Source organism: Osmerus mordax, chromosome 21, assembly GCF_038355195.1.
Source record: "Osmerus mordax isolate fOsmMor3 chromosome 21, fOsmMor3.pri, whole genome shotgun sequence".
NCBI lineage: Eukaryota > Metazoa > Chordata > Actinopteri > Osmeriformes > Osmeridae > Osmerus > Osmerus mordax.
Window position 1 is genome coordinate 4,838,883 of NC_090070.1, and position 24,540 is coordinate 4,863,422.

The 24,540-nt window shown below is 40.5% G+C and overlaps 2 protein-coding genes across 3 annotated transcripts; both read left to right on the plus strand.

Annotated features, from left to right (window-relative positions):
• Window positions 1-2,990: 2,990 nt before the first annotated feature.
• Window positions 2,991-7,545, plus strand: slc22a7a (solute carrier family 22 member 7a). Its single transcript, XM_067259788.1, has 10 exons — window positions 2,991-3,371; window positions 3,779-3,882; window positions 4,477-4,631; window positions 4,856-5,024; window positions 5,118-5,241; window positions 5,525-5,634; window positions 6,051-6,265; window positions 6,473-6,581; window positions 6,756-6,962; window positions 7,539-7,545. The coding sequence occupies exons 1-10, from the start codon at window positions 2,991-2,993 to the stop codon at window positions 7,543-7,545; spliced, it is 1,581 nt and encodes a 526-aa protein (XP_067115889.1).
• A 1,004-nt stretch (window positions 7,546-8,549) lies between these two features.
• On the plus strand, window positions 8,550-23,170 carry pex6 (peroxisomal biogenesis factor 6). 2 transcript variants are annotated; one of them, XM_067259655.1, is made up of 17 exons: window positions 8,550-9,734; window positions 10,235-10,404; window positions 10,561-10,644; window positions 10,812-10,917; window positions 11,307-11,443; window positions 11,738-11,849; window positions 12,405-12,607; window positions 13,786-13,972; window positions 14,152-14,228; window positions 14,495-14,627; window positions 17,082-17,287; window positions 17,383-17,444; window positions 17,546-17,654; window positions 21,182-21,298; window positions 21,409-21,486; window positions 21,769-21,908; window positions 22,564-23,170. In XM_067259655.1, the coding sequence occupies exons 1-17, from the start codon at window positions 8,550-8,552 to the stop codon at window positions 22,698-22,700; spliced, it is 3,243 nt and encodes a 1,080-aa protein (XP_067115756.1). In that variant the 3' UTR covers window positions 22,701-23,170. The 2 variants fall into 2 exon arrangements, with proteins under 2 accessions (XP_067115756.1, XP_067115757.1); XM_067259656.1 differs by having other exon boundaries at window positions 11,744-11,849.
• The last annotated feature ends 1,370 nt before the right edge of the window (window positions 23,171-24,540 follow it).

Consider the following 24,540-nt stretch of genomic DNA (forward strand, 5'->3'; position numbering starts at 1 on the left):
AATTGAAAATCTCCATTGAAAGTTCTTTGGTTTCAGCATATTATGAAATAGGTAGATATGTAAATTAAAAACATTTAACAAGCAAACTCACAATGATTTTCATCACAGAGTATCAAGCACTTATGAAACTAACAGTTTCACCTCATCTACAGTCCAATATCTCCTTGGTTTGCTTCGCATGGTATACAAATCACCTTTGATTAATTGAAACATTTCATTGAATTGCATCTAAAGTTTCCAGTATCTTCCAGTAGTGACATCTTTCTCCAATTCAGATCAAACTGACTGGCCAAAAGAATTCCCAACTGTGTAGTCTGAATGAAAGCTTCAGCTGCTGACATGGTAGAAGAATTTACTAAATTCATGATTTTGGACAAAGGGAGGATGTGAAAGCAAATATTACTGCTAGCCTCCTTGTTATTGTGTGTCAATGGGCATGCTTTGTATAATACTATTTTCTGGATGTTCAATTATATTTATGCTTTGTATATAATGATACTTTCTCCAAAATACATCTTTATTTTTCTCTTGCGAAGCAGACAGAATTCTTTAACATTTGGTTTCAAATGGATGGCACTAAGCCTGTCTTTTTTTTTGGCATGGGAAAAAAACAGGGTAATGTGGAAACGAGAGAGATACCTGCCTTTGATGTTCTGACAATGCAATGATTGGTGATCACTGGAGCCCATGTTGAGTTGAATGTTTGTATTGGGTAGATAAAACCTGAAGTTACAGGGCACTGAGCTATAAAGTGAAGTCTTGGTCATGTGGAAAGATATATATTGTGTTTACTCCCTAATTGTTTTCATGCACAATAATAGAGTGCTGGGTGACTTTAAGTTCTTCTAATATTAGGGCACATGGTTTCAGGACACTCAAACAATATATAGGTTACATTATACAACATGTAATAAGACATCCGTAATTCAGCAAAAATATAGTTTCTGAAACAAAAGCCCATCCCCATAAAAAACGTTTTAGTCTCCTGCAAGAGCACAAGCATTTGAGCAGAGATCCTGTGTATCAATGGACCTTGTCTTTTTGTTCTATAGCCACAACTTTAAAATGTCCTCCTCTAAGGCTGTGTTGAGGTTAATCTAGAAAGAGCTGTTAAAAGTAAAATAATAAATGGAACGTCAAAATTATAGTTCATACAATTGGAAAAACAACATTGTCATAATGTCATTACAAATACAACATTCTGCTACAGCATTTACATTTCATGAAAAATTTTGTAAAACTATTTTAAAGTATCGTAACAGTAATAGCAATTCTAAAAAGAACACAATTTACTTACTAGGGCATAGGTTTGGTTTAAATTGTTGTGTTGTTGCCCTAATGCTAATACTGCCCCTGCTCTGACGTTAATTATTGGTGGGGATTCAATAGTCTTATACAATGGTAGGGACCTTTCCCTACTTTCTGCCCCTAAACCTACACTTATGTTTACATGACAAAAAATATTTACTGAAAAATACATACAATATGCATACTAGTAAAACATATAGAGCCTAAACTTGGACTGCAGGACTTCATGGTTGAAACTAGGTCCATTCTGAAACGCTATTTGTAAAAATCTTTATTATCACAGTGTGTGAAGATGAAATGCTCAAACTCAAAATAAGAAAAGTCTGTCTGGAAAGCAAACTTCCTTTATATTTTTGTTCAATTAAAGAGTTTTGTTTGCGCAGTCCTAAAGTTGTATTTTTCCAGCTCTGTCAACTTAGCCTCTTAAGAGAAAAGGTCAAATTAAATTGAAAACATTGGGAGGCAAAAATGTTAAAACAACATGCGTGTTTGTACTAGAGGGAAAGTCTGCCGTGGTCTCCAGCATTGGAAATGTGATCTCTCTTTTTTGTTTGCATACATTATGCTTACACATTTTTATGTTTCTTCTCAATCCATATAAAATATAAATTTGATTCAACTAAATATGTTTCCAATAAATTTAAGTAATAATTATCCAAAGTGCATTTCCACTCATTTAGGACTGCATTATTAGATAATATTACAGCACAGAGTACAATTTTAAATATAGAATGTACAAGTCAAACTTGTGTCAGTAGCTATGTTCTGATTTGTTTTATGAATTTTCGTTGGACCTGACCCTTATGTTTCAAGTCCTGGACCTGACCCTTATGTTTTGCATATGTGGCATGGTGAAAGTGAACTTGGCTAGCATCAAAATCACGAGGCATAACACCAATAAATCTCCTGTAAATACAAGAATCATATATTCTATTAAAATATGTTTACAGTTGTACTCTAACGGTGATCAATATGCTGAAGAGGAAGACCATGAACCAAATGCATGGTTCAAACCAACTTACACCATTCCCTTTTCTGCAAGTAAGTTCCCAGAAGCAATCTCTCCAAACAAAATGCATTTGCTCTCCTTTTTCACTGTCAGGTGAGAGGCAGTGTTGCAGAACACCATGTGAGAAACATTTCACAGATAGAAGTCTGGCACAAAGAAATGTTTGTCTTTTACTGTTCGATTCCCGGCTGTGCCAAATGACGTTGTGTCCTTGGGCAAGGCACTTACCCTACTTGCCTCGCTCTGGATAAGAGCGTCCTCTAAATGACTAAATGTAAATGTAAATTTACTGTTCCACAGACTACCGTGACGGAGAACATATTGAAGTGGGGTGGAACAAGACACAACGGTTTGATTTGTACACGCATCACACTAAGACCCTCCCTTTCCCTGTGTTCTTCTCCCCATGTTGAGAGATGACGGTTCTCAAAGTAGAGCACACTGAGAGAAGGAGTGAGTGAATGTGTGTATGAGGCATAGTGTTTCAGAAAGACGGAAGAGAAACTCTTCTCTCTGTCAGAAATAGGGAGAAAGTACAGAGTTCTAAGGACAGAGTTCTGTATCCTTTGATAAAATATTAGATAAAAAGGGGAGGAAGAACCAAGTCAAGAAGGAGCAAGTTAATAGGTCTACCTCATCAGGCTCTACACACATAAACACACCCAGGGTCAGGATGAGGTTTGAGGAGATCCTGGATGATGTGGGTGGCTTTTCCAAATTCCAGTTTCTGGTTTTGCACTTGCTCTGCCTGCCCAGGGTCATCCTTCCTCTCCATTTCCTCCTCCACAACTTCATTTCGGCAGTGCCACCCCACCACTGTGACCTGGGCGAATCCAGCCATGGGGAAGGAGGGTTGTCCATGTCTTTGGCCGATCCGGAGACACTGGCCCTGATGATCCCACAAGAAGCTGACGGGACACTCAGCTCCTGCAGGGTGTTTGCTTCCCAGACGGACCTCGGTCATTCCAACCACACCAACGTGACCGTGCAGGTGCCATGCCAGAATGGCTGGGTGTATGACCACTCGCAGTTCAGCTCTACCACTGCTACGCAGGTACTGTACAGTGACTATGTAGACTGCATTTGGCTCTTATCTGAAACAGAAACATATCAGACTTGTTTTTGTATTTTATTAAGGTAATAATTATAGAGATGTTAGTCACATTTGTTGCCATGAATAAATAACAGTTTTGCACATGCATAATGTTTGCATCAAGTGTGACATCAAACATTTCTTCTTTGCCCTGGTACAACTATGAACTTTTTATGAAACTCATATTGTTTGCATCACAACAAAGATTTGATTTGATTTGCTAGACAAATCATGTGGTGCATCATCATGAGAAACAAAGAATGTGAAAATGCTTCTTGTATCCTGTACGAGACCTTAAGAAATTAACCAAGTCTATGATGGATAATGAGCTGTAAAATATATTTACATAATTATGTGTTTTTATTCAGTGGGATTTGGTTTGTGACAACAAGAAGTTAAACAATGGTCTTGCCACCCTATTTTTTGTTGGAGTAACAATCGGTTCAATTCTTTTCGGACAACTCTCAGATAAGTATGTTAAATGTATTTGCTTGTCCTTTTGACGAAAGACCGTGAACAGAATTATTCATGTAATACACAATGTATGCTACCCATTTACCAACACAACCAGATGCTAATTAAATACATGCAACTATTACAACATAACTAGCTATCAATTAACAACTTATTCAACTTTAACACCATCTATTAAAATCTATTTTGGGGGCGGGGCATAGTGTGGGCAAATCCTCAAATGCCTTGAGGATTGTATTGGCCCTTTCTCAACTTCCCTTATATCTGTGATATGTGCTATCTCCTGGTTCATGATACTTCTCAAAACAATTCACAACAGTGTAAACAATGTTGTTAACTAAGACAGTCTCAATTACAGAAGTACTGTGATAATTCTGTCATTCAACAGTACACACTTATAGAAACACTTATATCCCACATGGGGTCTGTGTTAAAGGTTCTAGATAAAACAGAATAACCTGGTTGAGTTACAGTAGAACCTTTTAAAATGGTTATAGATGGAATGGTAACAAAAAGTGGTAGTGTACATGTAAAGTAAATGAAAGTAAAGTGTGGTGAAAATAAATGTTTTCCCTTTGCTCCTTCACGACAGGTTTGGTCGTAAACCTATGATTTTGGTGTCCTTTGTATCCAGTGCTCTATTTGGGGCAATATCTGCCTTTTCTGTCTCTTATGTCATGTTTGCTGTGACAAGGACACTCTGTGGAGTGGCTCTAACTGGAATGTCCATCACTACACTTGCACTGAGTAAGAAATCCTGTTCTTCAGCTCCATTGTGTCCTATGTTCTATCCAATATTAACAGAGAGAAGTTTCAAATATTTTATATTGAACTAAACTGCAGTCTTGCATCCTTTTCAACCAAGCCTTGCTAATCCCTCAAAAATGTCCCTATAAGTGTCACAAACTATCATGAGTGCCATATCCTTACACAACAAATCTACATATTCTGCAAAACAATTTAACCTCCAGGCATTGAGTGGACAGACATTGAGCATCGTACCTTCACTGGGACGATCATCAGCCTGGGTTGGAGTGTGGGAAACATGCTGCTTGCACTTCTGGCTTATTTCATCAGAGATTGGAGATATCTCATGCTGGTGGTCACGTCCCCTTGCATCGCTGCCATTATCTCCTGGTGGTAAATTGACACTCAAGACTGGAAAAGTTTAAATATTACCCATTTTGACAATTTCTCTTTGGTCTAGTAGATCAGACTTCTACCTTTGTTTAGGTGGATACCAGAGTCTGCTAGATGGCTGCTGGCTAATGGCAAAGTGGACGACGCCAAGAAGTACCTGGTCCAGTGTGCTAAAATGAATGGAAAGTATAATTACACATCTAAATTGGATACCGAGGTAATTCTTCAAATTTGGATGAAAAATATGTAGTTCAGTGTGAATAGATCTCCTACAATACTTCTTGTGTGAGAACTACAGTGATGAATAAACCAATGCCATATAATTGTAAATTCTGATGAAAGTAGACACTAAATATATCAACACTGTAAGCAGTCTCTGTACTGCCACAATAGATATTATTGAATTAATTGTAGACTGGGGACCCCCAATTTAAATACAGCTTCAACTGAAATTAAATGTACTTGAGCATAACTTTTGTTATGTGCTGATCATCTTTAAGAGGCTGAGGAAAGTCACTGTTTCTGAAGTTGCCAGTAAGAACCATTCCTACCTGGACCTGATTAGGACACCAAAACTGAGGAAAATTGCCATTTGCTCAGGGATATTTTGGTAAAAACAGCAGAACCTTTTTTCTTCCTTCCTTTTTGATTTGAAACAGTCCTTGAGTCATTTCCTTAGTGCTCTTGCTCATGCTGTGAGGAGGAATATGAGTGTGTGTGTGTAACAGGATATTTAAGATAACTAAATTGGCTTAAATTAACTGGTAACCCACATTCACAGAATCAATTCTCAATTAGTTATATAGTAAATGTTAGTCAATATTGCTGGAGTGCATTTTATGTAATGTGTTGTAGCTAATTGAGGAATGTGTTTGTAGTATCTAAACATATCACAAGGGGTCTTGACTGATCACATTTGACGCTTTGTACATGTGACAGTACATCGTTCTAAATAATCTGAAGCTAAAACAAATGTGTTTTGTTAGGGTACATGGAGACTAATTGAAGCCATGTGTCTCCCCCTAGGTTTGCTGTTGCCTTTACATACTATGGAATTAGCTTCAAGATCACCGGCTTTGGTCTTAACATGTACCTCACACATTTTGTTTATGGTGCCATTGAAGTACCAGCGAAAATTGGGACATATTTTGTCATAGATCGTATTGGCCGTAGAAATGGGCAGGCGTGGTCTCTCATCATAACAGGAACATTAATTGGTCTGAACACTGCAATACCCACAGGTAACACGATACTCTAATTTCCTCAACCTGCTAATCGCATTGTTCCAAAAACATTCCAAGAACATTTTCATGAAGCCAGCTTATAAGGTCCTGTGTGTGTTTTCAATATAACTGTATCCTGTATAAACCGAGCTCCAGTATTGACTTATTTGAGAACGAATCTCATTGCAGTCTTCTTCTTTTTTGCCCGTTTGCTTTGTTTTATAGACTATGGTCTTGTTCGTACCTGTGTGGCAGTGGTGGGGAAGGGTTTTTCTGAAGCAGCCTTCACTACTGCTTTCCTTTACACCGCTGAGCTGTATCCCACTGTCATCAGGTAAATGCACTTTTACCATCACAAGCACACACAATAGTTAATAGATGAATGTTTATTTGATGAATGTTCATTTCACAAAATTTAGAAGAGAAACATATGCTTCAAAGAGTTTCAAAAAGATTAGAACGAAGGGCAAACAGTATGAAGTGCAGTCACCTCTCTTCTCTCCCACAGACAATGTGGATTAGGCTACACTTCTTTCATTGGCCGATTGGGGGGGTCCCTGGCCCCCATGGTTATGCTGTTGGAGGACGTTTGGGTGCTCCTGCCCCCTATCATCTTCGCCATCACAGCAGTCCTCAGTGGCAGCGTGGTCTTCCTTCTGCCTGAGACCCTCAATGTGAGGCTGCCGGAAAACATCCTTGATGTGGAGGAGGGAAGGTACTGTTGCTGGACATGCATTGTGCTCATTTACTGGAGCAGGGATGGTGCATTGGTATACTGATTCTCATTGGTGCCAGGCTCATGAGTGTCATGATGTATATTACTGCACTGGATATGTAATTGAATTTCACCTGACACAGCCAGTTGACCAGAAATAAATGCTTATATGCTAGAACGTTTGTGGATGAATGTTTATACTAATGTTTCCCCCCTTCCTCCCCCCCCCCCCCCCCCCCCCCCCCCCCCTAGGCATTTACACATCACCAGAGATGAAGCTATGGGGTTGGAGTTGAACGAAATTGACTCAAGACGACTCACATCATCACAAGAGGACAAGTAATTGCAAATTGTTATTAATATGCAAATATTAAAATCACAAATGTAACAACAGCTTTCAAAAAAAATATCTATTATAGTCATGGGATTAGAACCATTAACCAAATGTGGCCAAATGTGGCCAGAACATAACTATAGCCATAACCTTCCACTTGCCATGTTAATGTGTAGTTTGAAATGCATATGTTGTGCATTTATATTGTGGATTTAACCATCTTTTATCGTATTTATCACTAGCATGTAGCCTACCCTTTAATGTACTTAAACTATCCATTATACAATGAATTAATTATGTGATATCTAAATAACTGAGTGTGATTTTGAGTGAGGAGCACCATTGTTAGTGGAGTGAGGTAGAATGTATTCTATTATTCATTTAGGAGGTGTTATAAAGTGCCTCAATGATTTCAGTATAATTTGGGAATGATACATCATGATTCAATGAGATGTTACCAAGTTTAAATGATTAAACTCAGTATATATAAACCGCCACACTATGGAATATGGAACACATTGGTCACATAGGTTGCTATATATTAGTGTTCATGGTTCAGTGTGTGGTAATTTGTAAGGACCCAATATTGATTTCCGCAGTACACACAGTCCCATACACAGTTCTATACACACTAATAGTACACTTATTATTTGAAGTGTGTGTGTGTTTACAGTGTTAAAAGTACAGTATGGACAGTAGACTAGGTTTCTGAATAATGTAACTGTTTTACACCCACTTCTTATTAAAAACTGACTTGGGTAAGTACAGACTTACTGTTGACTGGATTTCTGACAACGGACCAATTTACTCACCTAGACAAAGAGAACGTGACTTCATAGGAAACATTAAAAGATCACCTTCCTCTAAATTAATTAATATATATATATATATATATTCTACAGGAAGATAATATAATTGTGCAGGATCAACAACAAAGTAATTGTAGAACTGTTTTACCACATCAGGATCATGCATCAGCCCATTATCACTGGCCATAAAAAATATTTTTAAATGGCAAGTATGTTTAATCAAGCATTGTCTGTCCAATTACATTTTTGAAATTCTCAACAGGACTATCTGTCATGAAATCATGAGCCGGCAACTCAAGGGGAGGGTGAACTGTACCTTAAAGTGTAGTCATATCGAAACTATTCGTCCTGCAGTGTAGTTGCAAGTCTAAACATTAGATGGCATCAAAGTGTTTTATTGTCGTCAGCGGTAAGGCTATACGTAAGCACGCGTCATCTTCCAACATGGCAGCGCAGGTAGAGCTGTCGTGTTTGGAAACATTTCCAGCGCACTTAAACCCTCTGCACGTCCTTGTTTTCGAGTCACAATTCAGGTACGCTTTTCCAAATTGCACCGAACCCTCAACAACCATTTTCTTCTCATCTCAGAAGCTTCAGTCACTGGGGAAGTCAGGCATTTTGCTCTGCGCGCACGCAACAACCGATGAAGAGACGCCAGGCTGTGGTGCTGATGTCAACAACAAAACGTTACAACTTTATACAAGTAAACTGTTTTTCAAACATCATGGACTTCAACTAAATACACGAGGAGCTATACGACTGCTGTCGCCACTGGCTTTAAGTAAAGTTGTTATTGGCGCACGAACCAGACAATGCTTCAAATGGGCAACCTCTGAAAAATTCTCCAATGGACTCCTCGTTTTAGCCTCATGCCAGGGACAGAGGCTATTGGCAAGGGAAGGCGACTCACTTTTAGTGCCTTATCATCCACTGCTTGGTGACGACATATCTCAAGTGCAACAACATATGTTGGATTTAGTCGTATTGCAGTGCACACCTGTTATGCAGGGGATGATTACAACCAAAACGAGTGTGGTTTTGACCGATTGCAGGGACTTGGAAACACCTGGCAATAATGTGACTAGTAGAACTGTGACGTCATTATTCGTCTCAGATTTTGCACACTATGCTAGTAGTCTTAGCAGTGGCAGTTCACTTCTTGACAATAAGCTGCTACTGAATTCAAGTTTCTCAGCGTTCTTACGAGCCCTTGAATGTAGGTTGGATGTCAAGGTGGTTGATTGTTCTCATCTGTATTGTCAAGGCAAAAGTCAACTCGGAGTGCACGAAGCTGAAGTTGATATTGACAATGCAGTTTTCGTCAGTAAACAGTTGCTTCTCAAACTCGGGTTGTTTAACCTTGAATGGGTGATGGTATCGACGTTAGGTTGTCCATCAGAGAAAACATCATCCAGGCTTTCATATCTTCCAAGTCCAGGACCGGTTGAAGATCAGATGCTTGTCAGAGACCCCAAACGAGCCCATTTGTCCTTGGTTTGTGTGTCAGAGTTTGGCAAGCATCTGGAGTTGGACCTGCAAGACAGTGTTGGTTTTATAACTCCAACTCACTGGTTTAACTTGTCAAATGGAGATCCAATTCCAATTGGCTGCAAAACGGTGAAGATAAAGGTGAACATTTTTGCATTAGATTTATAATTCAATTATTTTAACCCTTGTGCTGCCTTCGGGTCACATGACCCAAAGGTTCACAACGAACCATCGTTGTGTTTACCCAATACAAAAACAAATAAAAAAGAATTTTCTTTTGACCTTTGCAATGTTGGGGGTCTGAAACAGCCCAACGGTTAAAAGAAAATGCTTCACTTTGTTTTTGTATGCAGTAAATTTGTCGCAATACGACGGTGGGTCACAATGACTGATGGGTCAGAATGACCCGAAGATAACACAAGGGTTAAAATGATTAAAACAAGAATATGCTGGAATATGTTTTTGTAGGCATAGAGTTTTAAACTATATGAAATAGTTTTATACTTACTCGACAGCTTTTTATGCATACCATGTCAACTCCCTCAATCAGGGCTACAAAATCTATAGTTGGGGGTATTATTTTTACCTCTCTCAAGCAATGACTGTTGCCAGCAATAACCTTTTTATAAAATGTCCCACAGAGATGGAATAGTGCCTCTCCTCGGTCAGGACCACAGTGTTCAGAGAGCCTCTCTCGATCAACGTCACCAGCATTTGTCACAGAACTCCACATCAAGACCGTCATCTCACCAGAGTACAACTCCCACGGCCCCTTTGACAGTTTATTGTGTGAGCACTTCACTATACCAAGGTGAGCAAGACTTCCTGTTGCACATACTGTACCTGCTCTTCTGTCTGCTACTATCATGGTGAATCTACTGTCAGTTAAATTGGTGAATAACATCAGAATAGTCTCCAACTTTTCACCAATTTATCTGATTCTGTTGCTTTTTAATATGTCTCTTAGACTAGTGCGTCAAGGAGATATATTGGCTATCCCATCCAAGGGACACCCTGACATTTTGGAGAGCAATTCTGAGGGAATCACAAGGTAATTGTTATCATCTACATGTTTTTTTACATTGGAACATTTGAGATGAACTCCTCCATACTGTGCCAAATGGTTAACTGCTATTACCGTACCAATGGTTTCTTAATATTCTGGCTCTGTGACTGTAGTATCTTTAATGCAATTCTTATGGTAATGTCTTCCACTAGGTGGCCAGTTGTTCACTTTAAAGTGAAGGTTTGTGGTTCTACTGAGAATGAGAATGAAGAGAATGGGCATTACCTGGCAGACACCACTCACACATCTCTGTACATGGTATGTTTGGACACTACCTTATGTAGGGTTGTCCAACCCTGTTCCTGGAGAGGCACCAGTAGGTTTTTGCTCCAACCTTTATTTAGTACAGTAAAAAACAAAACAATAATCTGAATCAAATTAGGTGTAACTGGGGTTAAAAAAACTAATTAATGGGAGAGTAGCTCTCCAAAAACTGGTTTTGACAGGCCTGTTAAATGTAAATGATTTTCTGACCAACCACAAACTGTCAGGTTTCACTAATGTTTAGAATTAGTTCATTCATAAACTGTGAAAAATGTGTACAGTAATAATACTGTGGCACCGTAGATGTCTTATCTTAAATAACCAAGTCGAGATTTGTAAACTAGATTATTTTCTAAAATAAGTTTTAAAATTATTGTTTTTAGGGAGGTGCCACCAACAGCTTGGCTCCTTGGTCTTTAGTGGGTGAGGGGCCATCCCTATGGACCAGCTTGGCTCCACCAGGGCTTTCCACCACTGTGGACAAACTCACCACCATTATCCAACCCCATATTTATGAAAGGTCAGTATACCTAACCATTTAAACCCCCTAGTATTTTATACATTTATATTCGTCTTCTTCACACAAATACTATGAATTCCCAAATTTCTACATCACTTTTGATAAGTGTCGGCTAAATGAATATTCAAATGTATGTACATCAGTATACTTTCTTAACTGCACAATTTTTTGTTGATGCAAATAATGTGGACAGGTATAGTTTCAATATGTCACATGTAATGTTGGTTGACAGTTAGCTACACTATTTTAAATAGTTGGAACTCTACTGAATGGACCATCATTACCTTTTTGAAGCTGTAGTGCTCTGGCAAGTGGATGCTCCATCCTCCTCCAAGGACACAGTGGCAGTGGCAAAGTCACAGCAGTGAAGGCGACGTGCCGGAAACTTCACCTCCACTTGGTTAAGGTAGCTCTGACACAGCTAGCTTCTTTTGCCATTCAAGTGTCTGCAGTTGCCATGGCATGGGGGGAACTTTTTTGTTGTTGCTAATTTCACTTCATCATTTCACTCCCTAAATCTTCTGTAGATGATAATGTGAAAAGCAGCCCAACAAAGTATGTATAATGTATACTACCAGAAATATCCTTTGTAATTGAGCATACCAATCACGTGTTGCTGTATATTTGGCACAAGGAAGCATAAACATCAATGCCTGCATTTGCTGGGACGGGTTGAGGCAGAGGGAGGGATTTTCAGTGAGTGATGTCTCTTATTGTGTCACTAGACGAATGAGATACATGGAGATTGACCAATATGTAGCAAAAGATTTACCCTCAGTTCTGCAGACTTTGATATCAGCCACTCGGGACAGTCGCTGTGCTTACTGTGTTTGGGTCAGTCACAGTGTTTGTCTCAGTCACTCCAGGGAAGACCAAAATTCAAACTTCTGGAAACCCACTGCAGCGCTTCATTAAACAGCGTGAACCACCTTCTCTCCATATCCCCCTCTCCCTGCCCCAGGTGGACTGCGTGACGGTCTGCGCGGACACAGCGGCCGCCTGCGAGGCAAAGATGAGGGCTGCGTTCCAGAGAGCCGAGGCCCACCAGCCCTGTGTGCTGCTCCTTAGGAACCTGCAGCTGTTGGGCCAGCCCAAGGATGGCTCAGAGGAGGATGCCAGGGTTCTGGCTTCTTTCCGCCAGCTCATCACCAGCATGCCTCCCAGGTAATGCCTGTGAACTTTTCTTTCATCTGTAGCCTTTGAATGCAAGGAAGAGTGTCTGGCAATGTTTATTAGATCAGTGTTTCTTATATGGGGGTATGTGACGTACTACACAGGGTTTTTGAGAGAATGTGGTAAATGGATTGATGAAAATATGGGTATAAATGTGTTTATACAATATATATTTGAATATAGGGGGTACTTGGATTCATTTAATCAGGAAAAGGGATTACGGAAGCCAAAAAAGTTTGAGAACCACTGGATTAGATAACTGCACCACAAATATCAGGGCCTGTGCTTTTTACTTGCAGAGAATACCGTATTTCTTCGATTAAACGCCTCCCTCGATTAAACGCCACACCCAAAAAATCTGAAAATTGTTATTTAATTGGTTAAATTAAAACACAGTAGCCTATTTATTGGACAATTAAATCACAAGTGTACTATAAATCCCTCGAAGCACTGGCAGACACAAGTGGTTTTCTTGCTACAGGTTTATTTGAAGTTTCTTCTCCAAATCCAAAGTGAAAACGAAACCCACAGTATAACGAGAAAATATAGACCACATTAGCTTAATATGAACATACAATGCAGTGTTTCCTCTAGGATTTTTTTAGGGCAGGTTGGTCCAACATTGGTTGAAAACAAATTATACATTTTTATAATGTAATTGCGACAATTACGTGTACAAGATAGCGAGGTAGCTGACTTCACCACTCGCGAATACGCCTTTCATCAACCCCAAGTTCGCGTGCTACAGATCTGTTGCTGCTGGTGAGTGCTTTCTGCACAGCTTTCTCTTTTTTAAAGCTTAAGTGTAAGAACGTTTCGGCATTCTGCTTCAGATTTCTACACAATGTAGACACGCGCGGCTTCAATTTTACACTAGGCTTTGGGTTTGACCTCCTTGTCTATTCTTTGTTTGTCTATGGCCGCACTGCAGCTACTATTCACTAAATATTTCTTAGTAATTAAACGCCACCCTCGAATAAACGCCACCCTCGAATAAACGCCGCCCTCGAATAAACGCCGCACCAAAAATGATCATTGTGTAATAAAAGCTGCAGCGTTTAATCGGAAAAATACGGTATGTAGCATACCATCCAAAAGTGTTTGGAGACAAACGACACAGCAGTAAACGCAGTGATTGAACTCGATTCTCTTCATATCTTTTCCCACAGCGTGGCGGTCATTGCTGCGGTCAGCAAACCCAGGGAGCTGTCGGCAGATGTCACGGCAGGGTTTGTCCACCAAGTGGCGATGGAGATCCCCAGTGAGGAGCAGCGAAGGGCCATGTTGGCAAGCCTCACAGAGGGCTTGCCCCTGGGGAAGGACATCAGTCTAGCCCGCCTTGCCAAGCACACTGCGGTAAGACCACACACATTCCAGAGCGTTTGAGGGGAGTAGGGGAATCCCTAATATGAATTAGTCTGCTTTGAAACACCTATTATAAATCCCCAGGATATCATTTATGCCTGTGCTTTTGAACTTCTTAATGAGCAATTAAATGCTCTTTAATGCTGCCTTTGTGTGTTTTTGATTCTTAGGGTTTCTTTCTGGGGGATCTCGTTGCGCTACTCAATCAGGCTGGTAAAGCTGCCTTTAGAAGGCTGCTCACTTCCTGGTAAATCCCCCTGCTATTGCCAGTCCCTCGGCCACAGTATTACGCTACACACGTTTACACTGTTTTGAAACGCAATTGACTAAACCAAATATGTAAACAGTGTTTTTAAGAGGTTTTCTCTAGCAACCTTGCTGCTACTGTCACGTGTTGTGGATATCTGCAGACATACTCACAAACACATTTTATATGTAAAAAAATAATTATGATTATAAATAAAACCTAGACCACTTAATCTCCAATCTGTGGCTGGCTTGTTGTGCATTCAGTTTCCCGGAGGGTGCCAGAGTGGAGAACGAGGAGGACCTGTGTGCGTGCGGAGTAACTATCTTGTCCCAGGACTTCACCAGGGCCCTGGAGACCCTACAAGATGCTCATTCCCTGGCCATAGGCGCTCCAAAGGTATTGCACATCACATTCATCATCGTGAATCAACTGAGCACAGTGATAACTATTCGCTTGGTTTTGTTTATTATAAGTGTGAAGAGAGAAGTTATACCAGTGTTTCCTCTATGTTGGCAAACTTTCTGCCGCAACGGTATCCAAAATTTTAGGCCGTCTATCAGCAGTGATTGTTAGAGTGCATGTCGAATAGCACGTATACATGCGCGTCACACCGCAGTTGAGATTGCGTGTGTGCGTCCTTGAGAACTTTAAGTCGTATAACTTATGTTGTGAGTTCATTTAAGCCTGTTATTGTATTAGTCTATAGTCCATCCATCCATCATCTGCCGCTTTTCCGGGGGTCGGGTCGCGGGGGAAGCAACCTAAGCAGGGAGGCCCAGACTTCCCTCTCCCCGGCCACTTCCACCAGCTCTTCCCGAGGCGTTCCCAGGCCAGCCGAGAGACATAGTCCCTCCAGCGTGTCCTGGGTCTTCCCCGGGGCCTCTTCCAAGTGGGACGTGCCCAGAACTCCTCACCAGGGAGGCGTCCAGGAGGCCTCCTTATCAGATGCCCGAGCCACCTCAACTGGCCCCTCTCGACGTGGAGGAGCAGCGGTTCTACTCTGAGCCCCTCCCGGATGACCGAGCTTCTCACCCTATCTCTAAGGGAGAGCCCAGACACCCTGCGGAGAAAACTCATTTCGTCCACTTGTATTCGCAATCTCGTTCTTTCGGTCAGGTGAGGGTAGGAACGTAGATCGACTGGTAAATAGAGAGCTTCGCCTTTCGACTCAGCTCCTTCTTCACCACGACAGACCGATGCAGACGCCTGCGGACGCCGCACCGATCCGCCTGTCGATCTCGTGCTCCATTCTTCCCTCACTCGTGAACAAGACCCCGAGATACTTGAACTCCTCCGCTTGGGTCAAGATCTCCTCCCCGACCCAGAGATTTCACTCCACCCTTTTCCGGTCGATAACCATGGCCTCAGATTTGGAGGTGCTGATTCCCATCCCAGCCGCTTCGCATTCGGTTGTGAACCGCTCCAGTGAGAGCTGAAGGTCACGACCCGATGAAGCCATCAAGACCACATCATCCGCAAAAAGCAGCGACCCGATCCTGAGGTCACCAAACAGACCCCCTCAACTCCCTGGCTGCGCCTAGAAATTCTGTCCATATAAGTTATGAACAGAATCGGTGACAAAGGGCAGCCCTGGCGGAGTACAACCCTCACCGGGAACAAGTTCGACTTACTGCCGGCAATGCGGACCAAACTCTGAACGCCTTTTCCAAAATCCACAAAACGTGTGTAGACTGGTTGGGCGAACTCCCATGCACCCTCCAGGACCCTGCCGAGGGTGTAGAGCTGGTCCACAGTTCCACGGCCAGGACGAAAACCACATTGCTCCTCCTGAATCCAAGATCAAATGAAGCAGACAGTGTACATGCTTCCGAGTGGCCTACCTTAATCGATAGGCTAGGCTACTGACCATTTACAATAAGTTGTTACGTCAATTATTAATTGTTAATTTATGAGTGTAAGGTGTCCTTAAGTAGCCTAACTTTATTGCTTTAAGGTAAATAGGACGAAAATATGTGCAATATTACATTACCTATTAGACTACTACATTAACCTGCTCCGAAACAGACCTGCCCCCACTGCTAAAAAAAATCCTAGAGGAAGCAATGTATACCATATCAAAAATGTCTTGATCCCCATGGTGAAGTATGGTGGAGGTTCTGTGATATTTTGTGGCTGTTTTTCCTCTAAAGGCCCTGGAAACCTTGTTAGGGTACATGGCATCATGAAATACATGTTAAATATGAATATGGCTGCTTATTGAAGAAAAATGTAAACCTAGGTTGTCTGGACCTTTTAGCAGGAGATTGATCCTAAACATGTCCAAATTCACACAAAAATGGTTAACTGAACACAAAAACAGTATTCTGCCATAGCCATCTCAGTCCCCTGATCTGAACCCCATTGAAAACCTGTGAGCTGCGCTGAAGAGAAGAGTGCACAAGGGAGGACCTAGGACCCTGGATGATCTGGAGAGATTTTGTAAAGAGGAATGCTCTCAGACTCCTACCTCTGTATTATCCAACCTTAATAAATGTTAAGGAGAAGACTTATGGGCAAAATGAGGTTGTACAAAGCATCAAACGTAAGGGTGTCAATAACTCAAACACATGGTTTCACAAAAAAAAAAAAAAATCTTGACAGATTTTTTTCTCTCAAAATAAATCTACTTCTATTGAAGGTTGGATTGTTCGCATTTTTCCCCAATGTGACATTAAGCTGTATAACAAAAATGTGACTTTTTACTCATCTTTGCCAAGGGTTTCAATAAATCCGGAGGTGACTGTAGTTCAGAAATGGCACCTCGAGTTACAAATAAAACCAAAGAATTACACATGGTGTACAAGATGAAATTGCTGGAGATATATTTGACGATCTGTTGCGTGTGTCCAGATCCCCAGCGTGCGATGGCAGGATGTGGGCGGTCTCCAGCAGGTGAAGAGGGAGATCCTGGACACGGTGCAGCTGCCCCTGGAGAGACCCGAGCTGCTGTCGCTCGGCCTGCGCCGCTCTGGCCTGCTCCTCTACGGGCCCCCCGGCACTGGCAAGACCCTGCTGGCCAAGGCTGTGGCCACCGAGTGTTCCATGACCTTCCTGAGGTAGGTCAACCTCCAGCCCAAGCTACTAATGCAGAGAATGTCTGCATTTTGACCTGTTGATTTATTTTGACGATATTCCTGTTCCTGCCGTCTAGTGTCAAGGGCCCAGAGCTCATCAACATGTACGTGGGTAAAAGTGAGGAGAACGTGAGAGAGGGTAAGCGTAGACAAGTGTTGAGCGTTGTACTGACGTCAAAATGTCAAACGTTGTACTGCTTCAGTGACACGTGTTCAACAGCGTGTTTTGTTCCGTCTCAGTGTTTGCCAAAGCTCGTGCAGCCGCCCCCTGCATCATCTTCTTCGACGAGCTTGACTCGCTAGCGCCCAACAGAGGGCGCAGCGGGGACTCAGGCGGGGTCATGGACAGGTGTGTGAGAAGTCTTTCTAATTACTTAACATCAACACCTGAAAGAATGTAAAGGTTGGCTCTGTTTGTGTTATTTTTATTGTAGCACCCTGGCTTAGTTTTGGTTGTCTTTACATGCGCTGTTCTTGTAGATGGGGAGGGAAGGGGGGGGGGGGGTGACCACTGTTGCCATTTTACACACCTGAAGAACTCAAACAAGTTTTAATGGCTGCAGCAATGTACCACAGTTATACCTTGTCCTACAACCTATCTTTCCATTTAGAATTTCTTTAGTAAATTAGTCCAGGTGATTTCATTGTAATCCTCCTCCATTAAAGGTGCTGTAAAGCAAATTCCATGATTTGCTTCTCAGTACATTATATACGTGTGAAATTAGTTGCTGAAAGCATGTCAAAGCTCTAAAACTTTGTTGCACTGAAATGTGGAGTTAGACCGTTGAACAGTTTCTCACCTGTTTTCAACTCAGGTTTTGTTTAGGCGGGGCAAAACCCAACCTATCTACGTCACAGCCACCCATCTATGTCAGATCATAGACGGTTTATATAACTTACATTCTGTTCCTCAGCTGGTATGATGCATAGACTAAGTAATTAACACATAAAACACTCAGAGACTGCATGTAGGTCTGTTCTAATACCTGCAATTGATTTAGCTACCTAAATTACCATTTTTGTCTGTGTTTTTTTTTTCATTCAAATTTGGATAGGTAGTTAATAACACATTCTTCTGTGGTGTGATGAACTTAAAACTAATTTTCAGTTCTGCTTTACAGCCACTTTAACCATTCACCTGAACAGTTTTAAATATATGGCAATGTAATTCTAGACCATCACAATGTAGGGATAGACATCAACTATTTAGTGTTTTTGTGTTTGGTTCAGGAGATGTGATGCAAAATACATATTCGGTTATGGCTTTAAATAAATTGGCCGCCATGAGGCGTTTTTTCAATGGCTGCATTTCAGAAAATGTTCAGGGCCCCAAACTGTACAAGTGTACCTAGTTTCATGCTTTTGTGAAAAAGTTAACATTTTCACATATCACCTGGACTAAAATATCAAGTTATGACAGCACAAAACATTGGCCCTATATTACAAATAAAAATAAAAATGATAACTTGCACATTCAATATTACCTACTTTTTGGGGGAGTAATAAGATGCTCTACTTAACCTGTGATACTTATTTTGGACTACAATTTATTGTCCAGTGGCAGACATTTATCCTCTTCAAATGTAGCACACTGTTGACCCAATTATATTTTTGTCGGCCGATGTCCCATTTAAGGGCAGTAACAACCAAATACTATAATAATATATACAGTTAGGTCCATAAGTATTTGGACATTGACACAATTTTCTGCATTTTGGCTCTGTATACCACCACAATGGATTTGAAATGAAACAATCAAGATGTGCTTTAAGTGCAGACTTTCAGCTTTAATTTCAGGGTATTTACATCCAAATCAGGTGAACGGTGTAGGAATTACAACACATTTTATATGTGCCCCCCCCCCCCTTTTTAAGGGACCAAAAATAATTGGACAAACTAACATAATCATAAATCTAATTGTCACTTTTAATACTTGGTTGCAAATCCTTTGCAGTCAATGACAGCCTGAAGTCTGGAACCCATAGACATCACCAGACGCTGGGTTTCGTCCCTGGTGATGCTCTGCCAGGCCTCTACTGCAACTGTCTTCAGTTCCTGCTTGTTCTTGGGGCATTTTCCCTTCAGTTTTGTCTTTAGCAAGTGAAATGCATGCTCAATTGGATTTAGGTCAGGTGATTGACTTGGCCATTGCAGAACATTCCACTTCTTTGCCTTAAAAAACTCTTTGGTTGCTTTCGCAGTATGCTTCGGGTCATTGTCCATCTGCACTGTGAAGCGCCGTCCTATGAGTTCTGAAGCATTTGGCTGAATCTGAGCAGATAATATTGCCCGAAACACTTCAGAATTCATCCTACTGCTTTTGTCAGCAGTCACATCATCGATAAATACAAGGGAACCAGTTCCATTGGCAGCCATACATGACCACGCCATAACACTACCTCCACCATGCTTCACTGATGAGGTGGTATGCTTTGGATCATGAGCAGTTCCTTCCCTTCTCCATGCTCTTCTCTTCCCATCATTCTGGTACAAGTTGATCTTGGTCTCATCTGTCCATAGGATGTTGTTCCAGAACTGTACAGGCTCTTTTAGATGTTTTTTGGCAAACTCTAATTTGGTCTTCCTGTTTTTGAGACTCACCAATGGTTTACATCTTGTGGTGAACCCTCTGTATTTACTCTGGTGAAGTCTTCTCTTAATTGTTGACTTTGACACAGATACGCCTACCTCCTGGAGAGTGTTCTTGATCTGGCCAACTGTTGTGAAGGGGTTTTTCTTCACCAGGGAAAGAATTATTCTGTCATCCACCACAGTTGTTTTCCGTGGTCTTCCGGGTCTTTTGGTGTTGCTGAGCTCACCAGTGCGTTCTTTCTTTTTAAGAATGTACCAAACAGTTGATTTGGCCACACCTAATGTTTTTGCTATCTCTCTGATAGGTTTGTTTTGATTTTTCAGCCTAACGATGGCTTGCTTCACTGATGGTGACAGCTCTTTGGACTTCAAATTGAGAGTTGACAGCAACAGATTCCAAACACAAATACCATACTTGAAATGAACTCTAGACCTTTTATCTGCTCCTTGTCAAAGAAATAACGAACTCCCTTTATGAGAGAATAACATACACCTGGCCATGGAACAGCTGAGCAGCCAATTGTCCAATTACTTTTGGTCCCTTAAAAAGGGGGGGGCCACATATAAAATGTATTGTAATTCCTACACCGTTCACCTGATTTGGATGTAAATACCCTGAAATTAAAGCTGAAAGTCTGCACTTAAAGCACATCTTGATTGTTTCATTTCAAATCCATTGTGGTGGTATACAGAGCCAAAATGATGAAAATTGTGTCAATGTCCAAATACTTATGGACCTAACTGTATATTGAATAATCAGGGCTCAGACTAACTGTTTAACTAGGAGCACTGAGCATTGCAATGCAATCTTTCACATTTTCCCCATTTTAACAGTATTACTGAAAGATGCTTTGGTAATAAATAACAAACAGCACATTGTGTTTTTGTTTTGTTTTTTATCTAAGAAAACTTACCTCCATATGCCTGCGCATTGTTCATTAATTGTATATAGCGGGACAAGTTATCCCTTCCTAGATGATTTTACCCACGCAGTTGACTAATCACTCACGGACCCTACCCCCTCACACATTGGCCAGCTCTGACAGATTCGCTCTCTCCTCATTTTTCAACATAAAAAAATTAATATACATTTTTTGTCACATTTGCAAGTCGCACATGTGCTAGTAGTTGTAAAAAATACTTGCAGGTCTCAAAAATTGTCGCAGTCTTGAGCCCGACAGTACTGGTGGTAGCAATCCCTGTAGTTTAAAAGCTAAACGTTTTATATAATTTTGCCTTTGTCATAAATTTCATTTTGGGTTTAATAACAACATTGTATTACAGGGTTGTTTCCCAGCTCCTTGCTGAGCTTGATGGCCTTCACTCCTCTGGGGACGTGTTTGTGATTGGTGCAACCAACAGGCCGGACCTGCTTGACCAATCGCTGCTCAGACCTGGCAGGTGAGATACAAAAATAACTATCCTTTGGTTCAGTCAAATGGCTTCCTGTCTCCTCTAGTGTTTTTATTTATTTAAAATGCAAATACTACGATTTAATACTCTGATTTCAGGTTTGATAAATTGGTCTATGTTGGAATCAATGAAGACAAAGACTCTCAGCTCCAGGTTCTAAAGGCAATTGTCAGAAAGTAAGTAGGCCCTTTCAAGATGAAAATGAGTAGTAAGTCATTTCTGAAGGGAGCTGTTCGGTCAGAGGCAAAGCGCTTGTGAATGTGAAAATGTGAGTGTGTGTCTGCAATGCTCCAGATGTTGTACTTATGTTTGTCTCACAGTAGTCACAAACTGGGTCATTTTCATAGATATGAGGTCTCTGTGTAAATGACCAACTTGCCTAACAAATTTGTGCGACCGCTAGCAGTAATGTGCTTCGGGACCAGCTTTGATGGAGTATATTGTGGCTCTGTGTCCAGATTCAAGATTGACCCCAGTGTGAGTCTTCAGGACATCGTGGACCGATGCCCATCCCAGCTCACCGGAGCTGACATGTACGCCCTCTGCTCGGACGCCATGATGTCAGCCATCAAGAGGAAGATAGCTCTAATCTCTGACGGTATGCTTTGGAATTCTATCATTCAGGACATATGAATTGTCAGCATTAGCACTAGACTGTTCTTGACAGAACTGCATAGCATTATGTAATGTAAGAGTATAATGCATATACATTTAGTGCACATACATCTAGTTTATAACTCCAGCATATGTAATTCTTCAATCTCAAAAACCTTTAATTGCAGTAAAATGTTGTAAAACATGCATGTCCACACACAGGATAATTTTTTCTGACTATGATAATTGTATTCATATTAACACAGTGAAACAAATCAAGAGGCATTCACTCACTGATAAAAACTTTACTACAGCTTTCAAAACTTAATTTCACAGTGCAAGCGCATGGCAATTATGTAACAAATGACTAATTCCACCAAAAAATCAACCATTTGTGTAATGTCTTGGAAGATAAGTAAAATAAAAATGTTCTCATGTACTTAATCATGTCATGAAAGTTCATACTTAAAGCACTTTTAAGGATGGTAATGGTTTAATCTGCTACCATCGAATGGCAACTTCAAACTAACAACTAGTGGAATAGGTATTCTTCTTTTGTGTAATTTTCTCATTCTCCCTCTGCCTCTCTTTCACTCAATCATCCCTCTTTCTTTCCGTCCTCTATCCATGTGCTATCCCTATCTCTCTTTAACTCTCAGGTCTGGACACAGATGATTCACCTCTTATCCTCTCTGCAGATGACTTTAATCATGCTCTGAAAAGCCTCAAACCATCAGTCTCTGACCAAGAGCTTCTCAAATACAAACACATTCAACAGAAACTCACTGCAAAATAACCAAGCCACCCAAAGACTAGTGTTGCCCCATGTGTTGGTTAATCTGTGCTCCATCTGCGGTACAGTACTCCAAACCTTCTGCCTAAGAGTTTATTCTTCAAGACTTTCATCTTAGAAACCAGCATTTCAAATGGTTTCATGTTGGGTGTTTTTGCATCGAGCAGTAAGCAGTGACCAAATTACTTTAAAAATTATCCCGGTGAGGTACTTGTGTGTAATTCCTAACTGGTGTTATTATGTGAGATAATTGGTGTATATGTGATTATTCTGGCTCTTGAAATATTAAATCACTAATAAGTGGAGCTCAATTGCACTAAAATGTAGACTTGTGAACATATGACTCTGCATGACACATAAAATACGTAATCAAAACGATTCAAGTAAGTAAGGCAGTAGTTTTTTCTAATCTCACATGTAATTTGAGGTATAATCCACATGTCAATAAATGCAGTCAGCCAAACAATAATTAAGGTTACTGATCTTTCTATTTCAGGGTAATGGTTTTTGTGATATTAGTGCTAGACAGACTTATTTGTGAAAAATGTTGTCAACATTACACCCATCTAAGGCACTAGTTTACAGTTCACACTAAAACACTTTAGGGACTGTTGAATGCAAGTCTGTATACAAAGTTAACTGGTTTGTGCAGTGTTTTCTCATCTCCACCCAGTAATTTACATCAAATTCAATAATACAAAAGTAAATGTGACAGGAATGAAAAACGACAGTAAGAAATGTATAACCTTGAGTTTCATAACGCTTGGAAAGCACAGAGTGGACAACACACATTCAAACAAACAGCTACCACATGAATCCAGGAGTGTATTCGGTCTCACTTTATATTAAGTTAGCAGTTTATTGTTTTAATAAATCATTTGTTACAGCAAGTAGTTAGAGTAACAAAGATTAGATTCCCTGAATGATACATTGTTAAATAAATGTTAGATTTAAATGTGTATGTTTCAAGTATAAGTTACTCATTTAAGTAAAAAAATAGTCAAATTTGGTCCCTTGTGACAATTGGGCAACAACAGGTAATCTATTGTACATATGTAATAGAACAACTTAGTATAAAGTGTTACCTTATTATAAGGTTACTCATTTGGTATTATTTGTACTAAATATTATGATGGCTATCAACGTCAAAGATGCTAGTTTTGTTATGTGTGCTTGCTGTCATATGGTAGCAGGTAAGACAGGTGAACAGAATTAGGACAAACACACCTTGATTAGTGATTGAATGCATTAACAAGAACTTTCATAACGTGCACAGTGTTCATGTAGGTGTCATGGAGCAGATGTCAGCCTGTCAGTATGTAAAAACGTATCTAAATTTCTTAGTAGTTGGATGGGTAGAGGACAGTTTTAGTAGAACAAAAATACTTAACTGTATTATTGCTTGTGAAACTGCTTTTCAATGTAACAAGCAAGCATGCAGATAATTGAGCTTATACATTAACAGAATATGGTTTCCAATATTTTGTGCCAGTCTTAATAAATGTAATACTTTAATATTACATTAGTACGAGATGTGAATTCTTATCAAATGACAAATTGTGTGTGCTGGCTGCTTGACATATGTACCGTATCCTGTAGGTGACACTCAACCAATCTTTACCAAGCTAATCTTTGAATGAGTTTTCAATTAAATAAAGTAATAACTCGAGCAAAAATGGTCTCTGGGTATTTAGCAACTCAGGATGAACCTATTTTTCCATTCCAGCCAATGTGACTTGTGGATTATTGTCTAAGGAGAAATGGTGGGTCTCTGATGGTAACCTGTAGGCCCAGCAGTACCTCAGTATTGAGCCCTGTATGGATTAGACACTTGCACCCACCA

Coding starts and splice junctions, on each gene's coding strand:
- pex6 (XM_067259655.1), top strand. CDS start 8,550: ATGGCAGCGCAGGTAGAGCTGTCGTGTTTGGAAACATTTCCAGCGCAC. Junction 14,628..17,081: donor TGGCCATAGGCGCTCCAAAG/GTATTGCACATC, acceptor GCGTGTGTCCAG/ATCCCCAGCGTGCGATGGCA. Junction 17,445..17,545: donor TGAGGAGAACGTGAGAGAGG/GTAAGCGTAGAC, acceptor GTTCCGTCTCAG/TGTTTGCCAAAGCTCGTGCA.
- slc22a7a (XM_067259788.1), top strand. CDS start 2,991: ATGAGGTTTGAGGAGATCCTGGATGATGTGGGTGGCTTTTCCAAATTC. Junction 5,242..5,524: donor CATCTAAATTGGATACCGAG/GTAATTCTTCAA, acceptor ATCATCTTTAAG/AGGCTGAGGAAAGTCACTGT. Junction 5,635..6,050: donor ATTTGCTCAGGGATATTTTG/GTAAAAACAGCA, acceptor GTCTCCCCCTAG/GTTTGCTGTTGCCTTTACAT.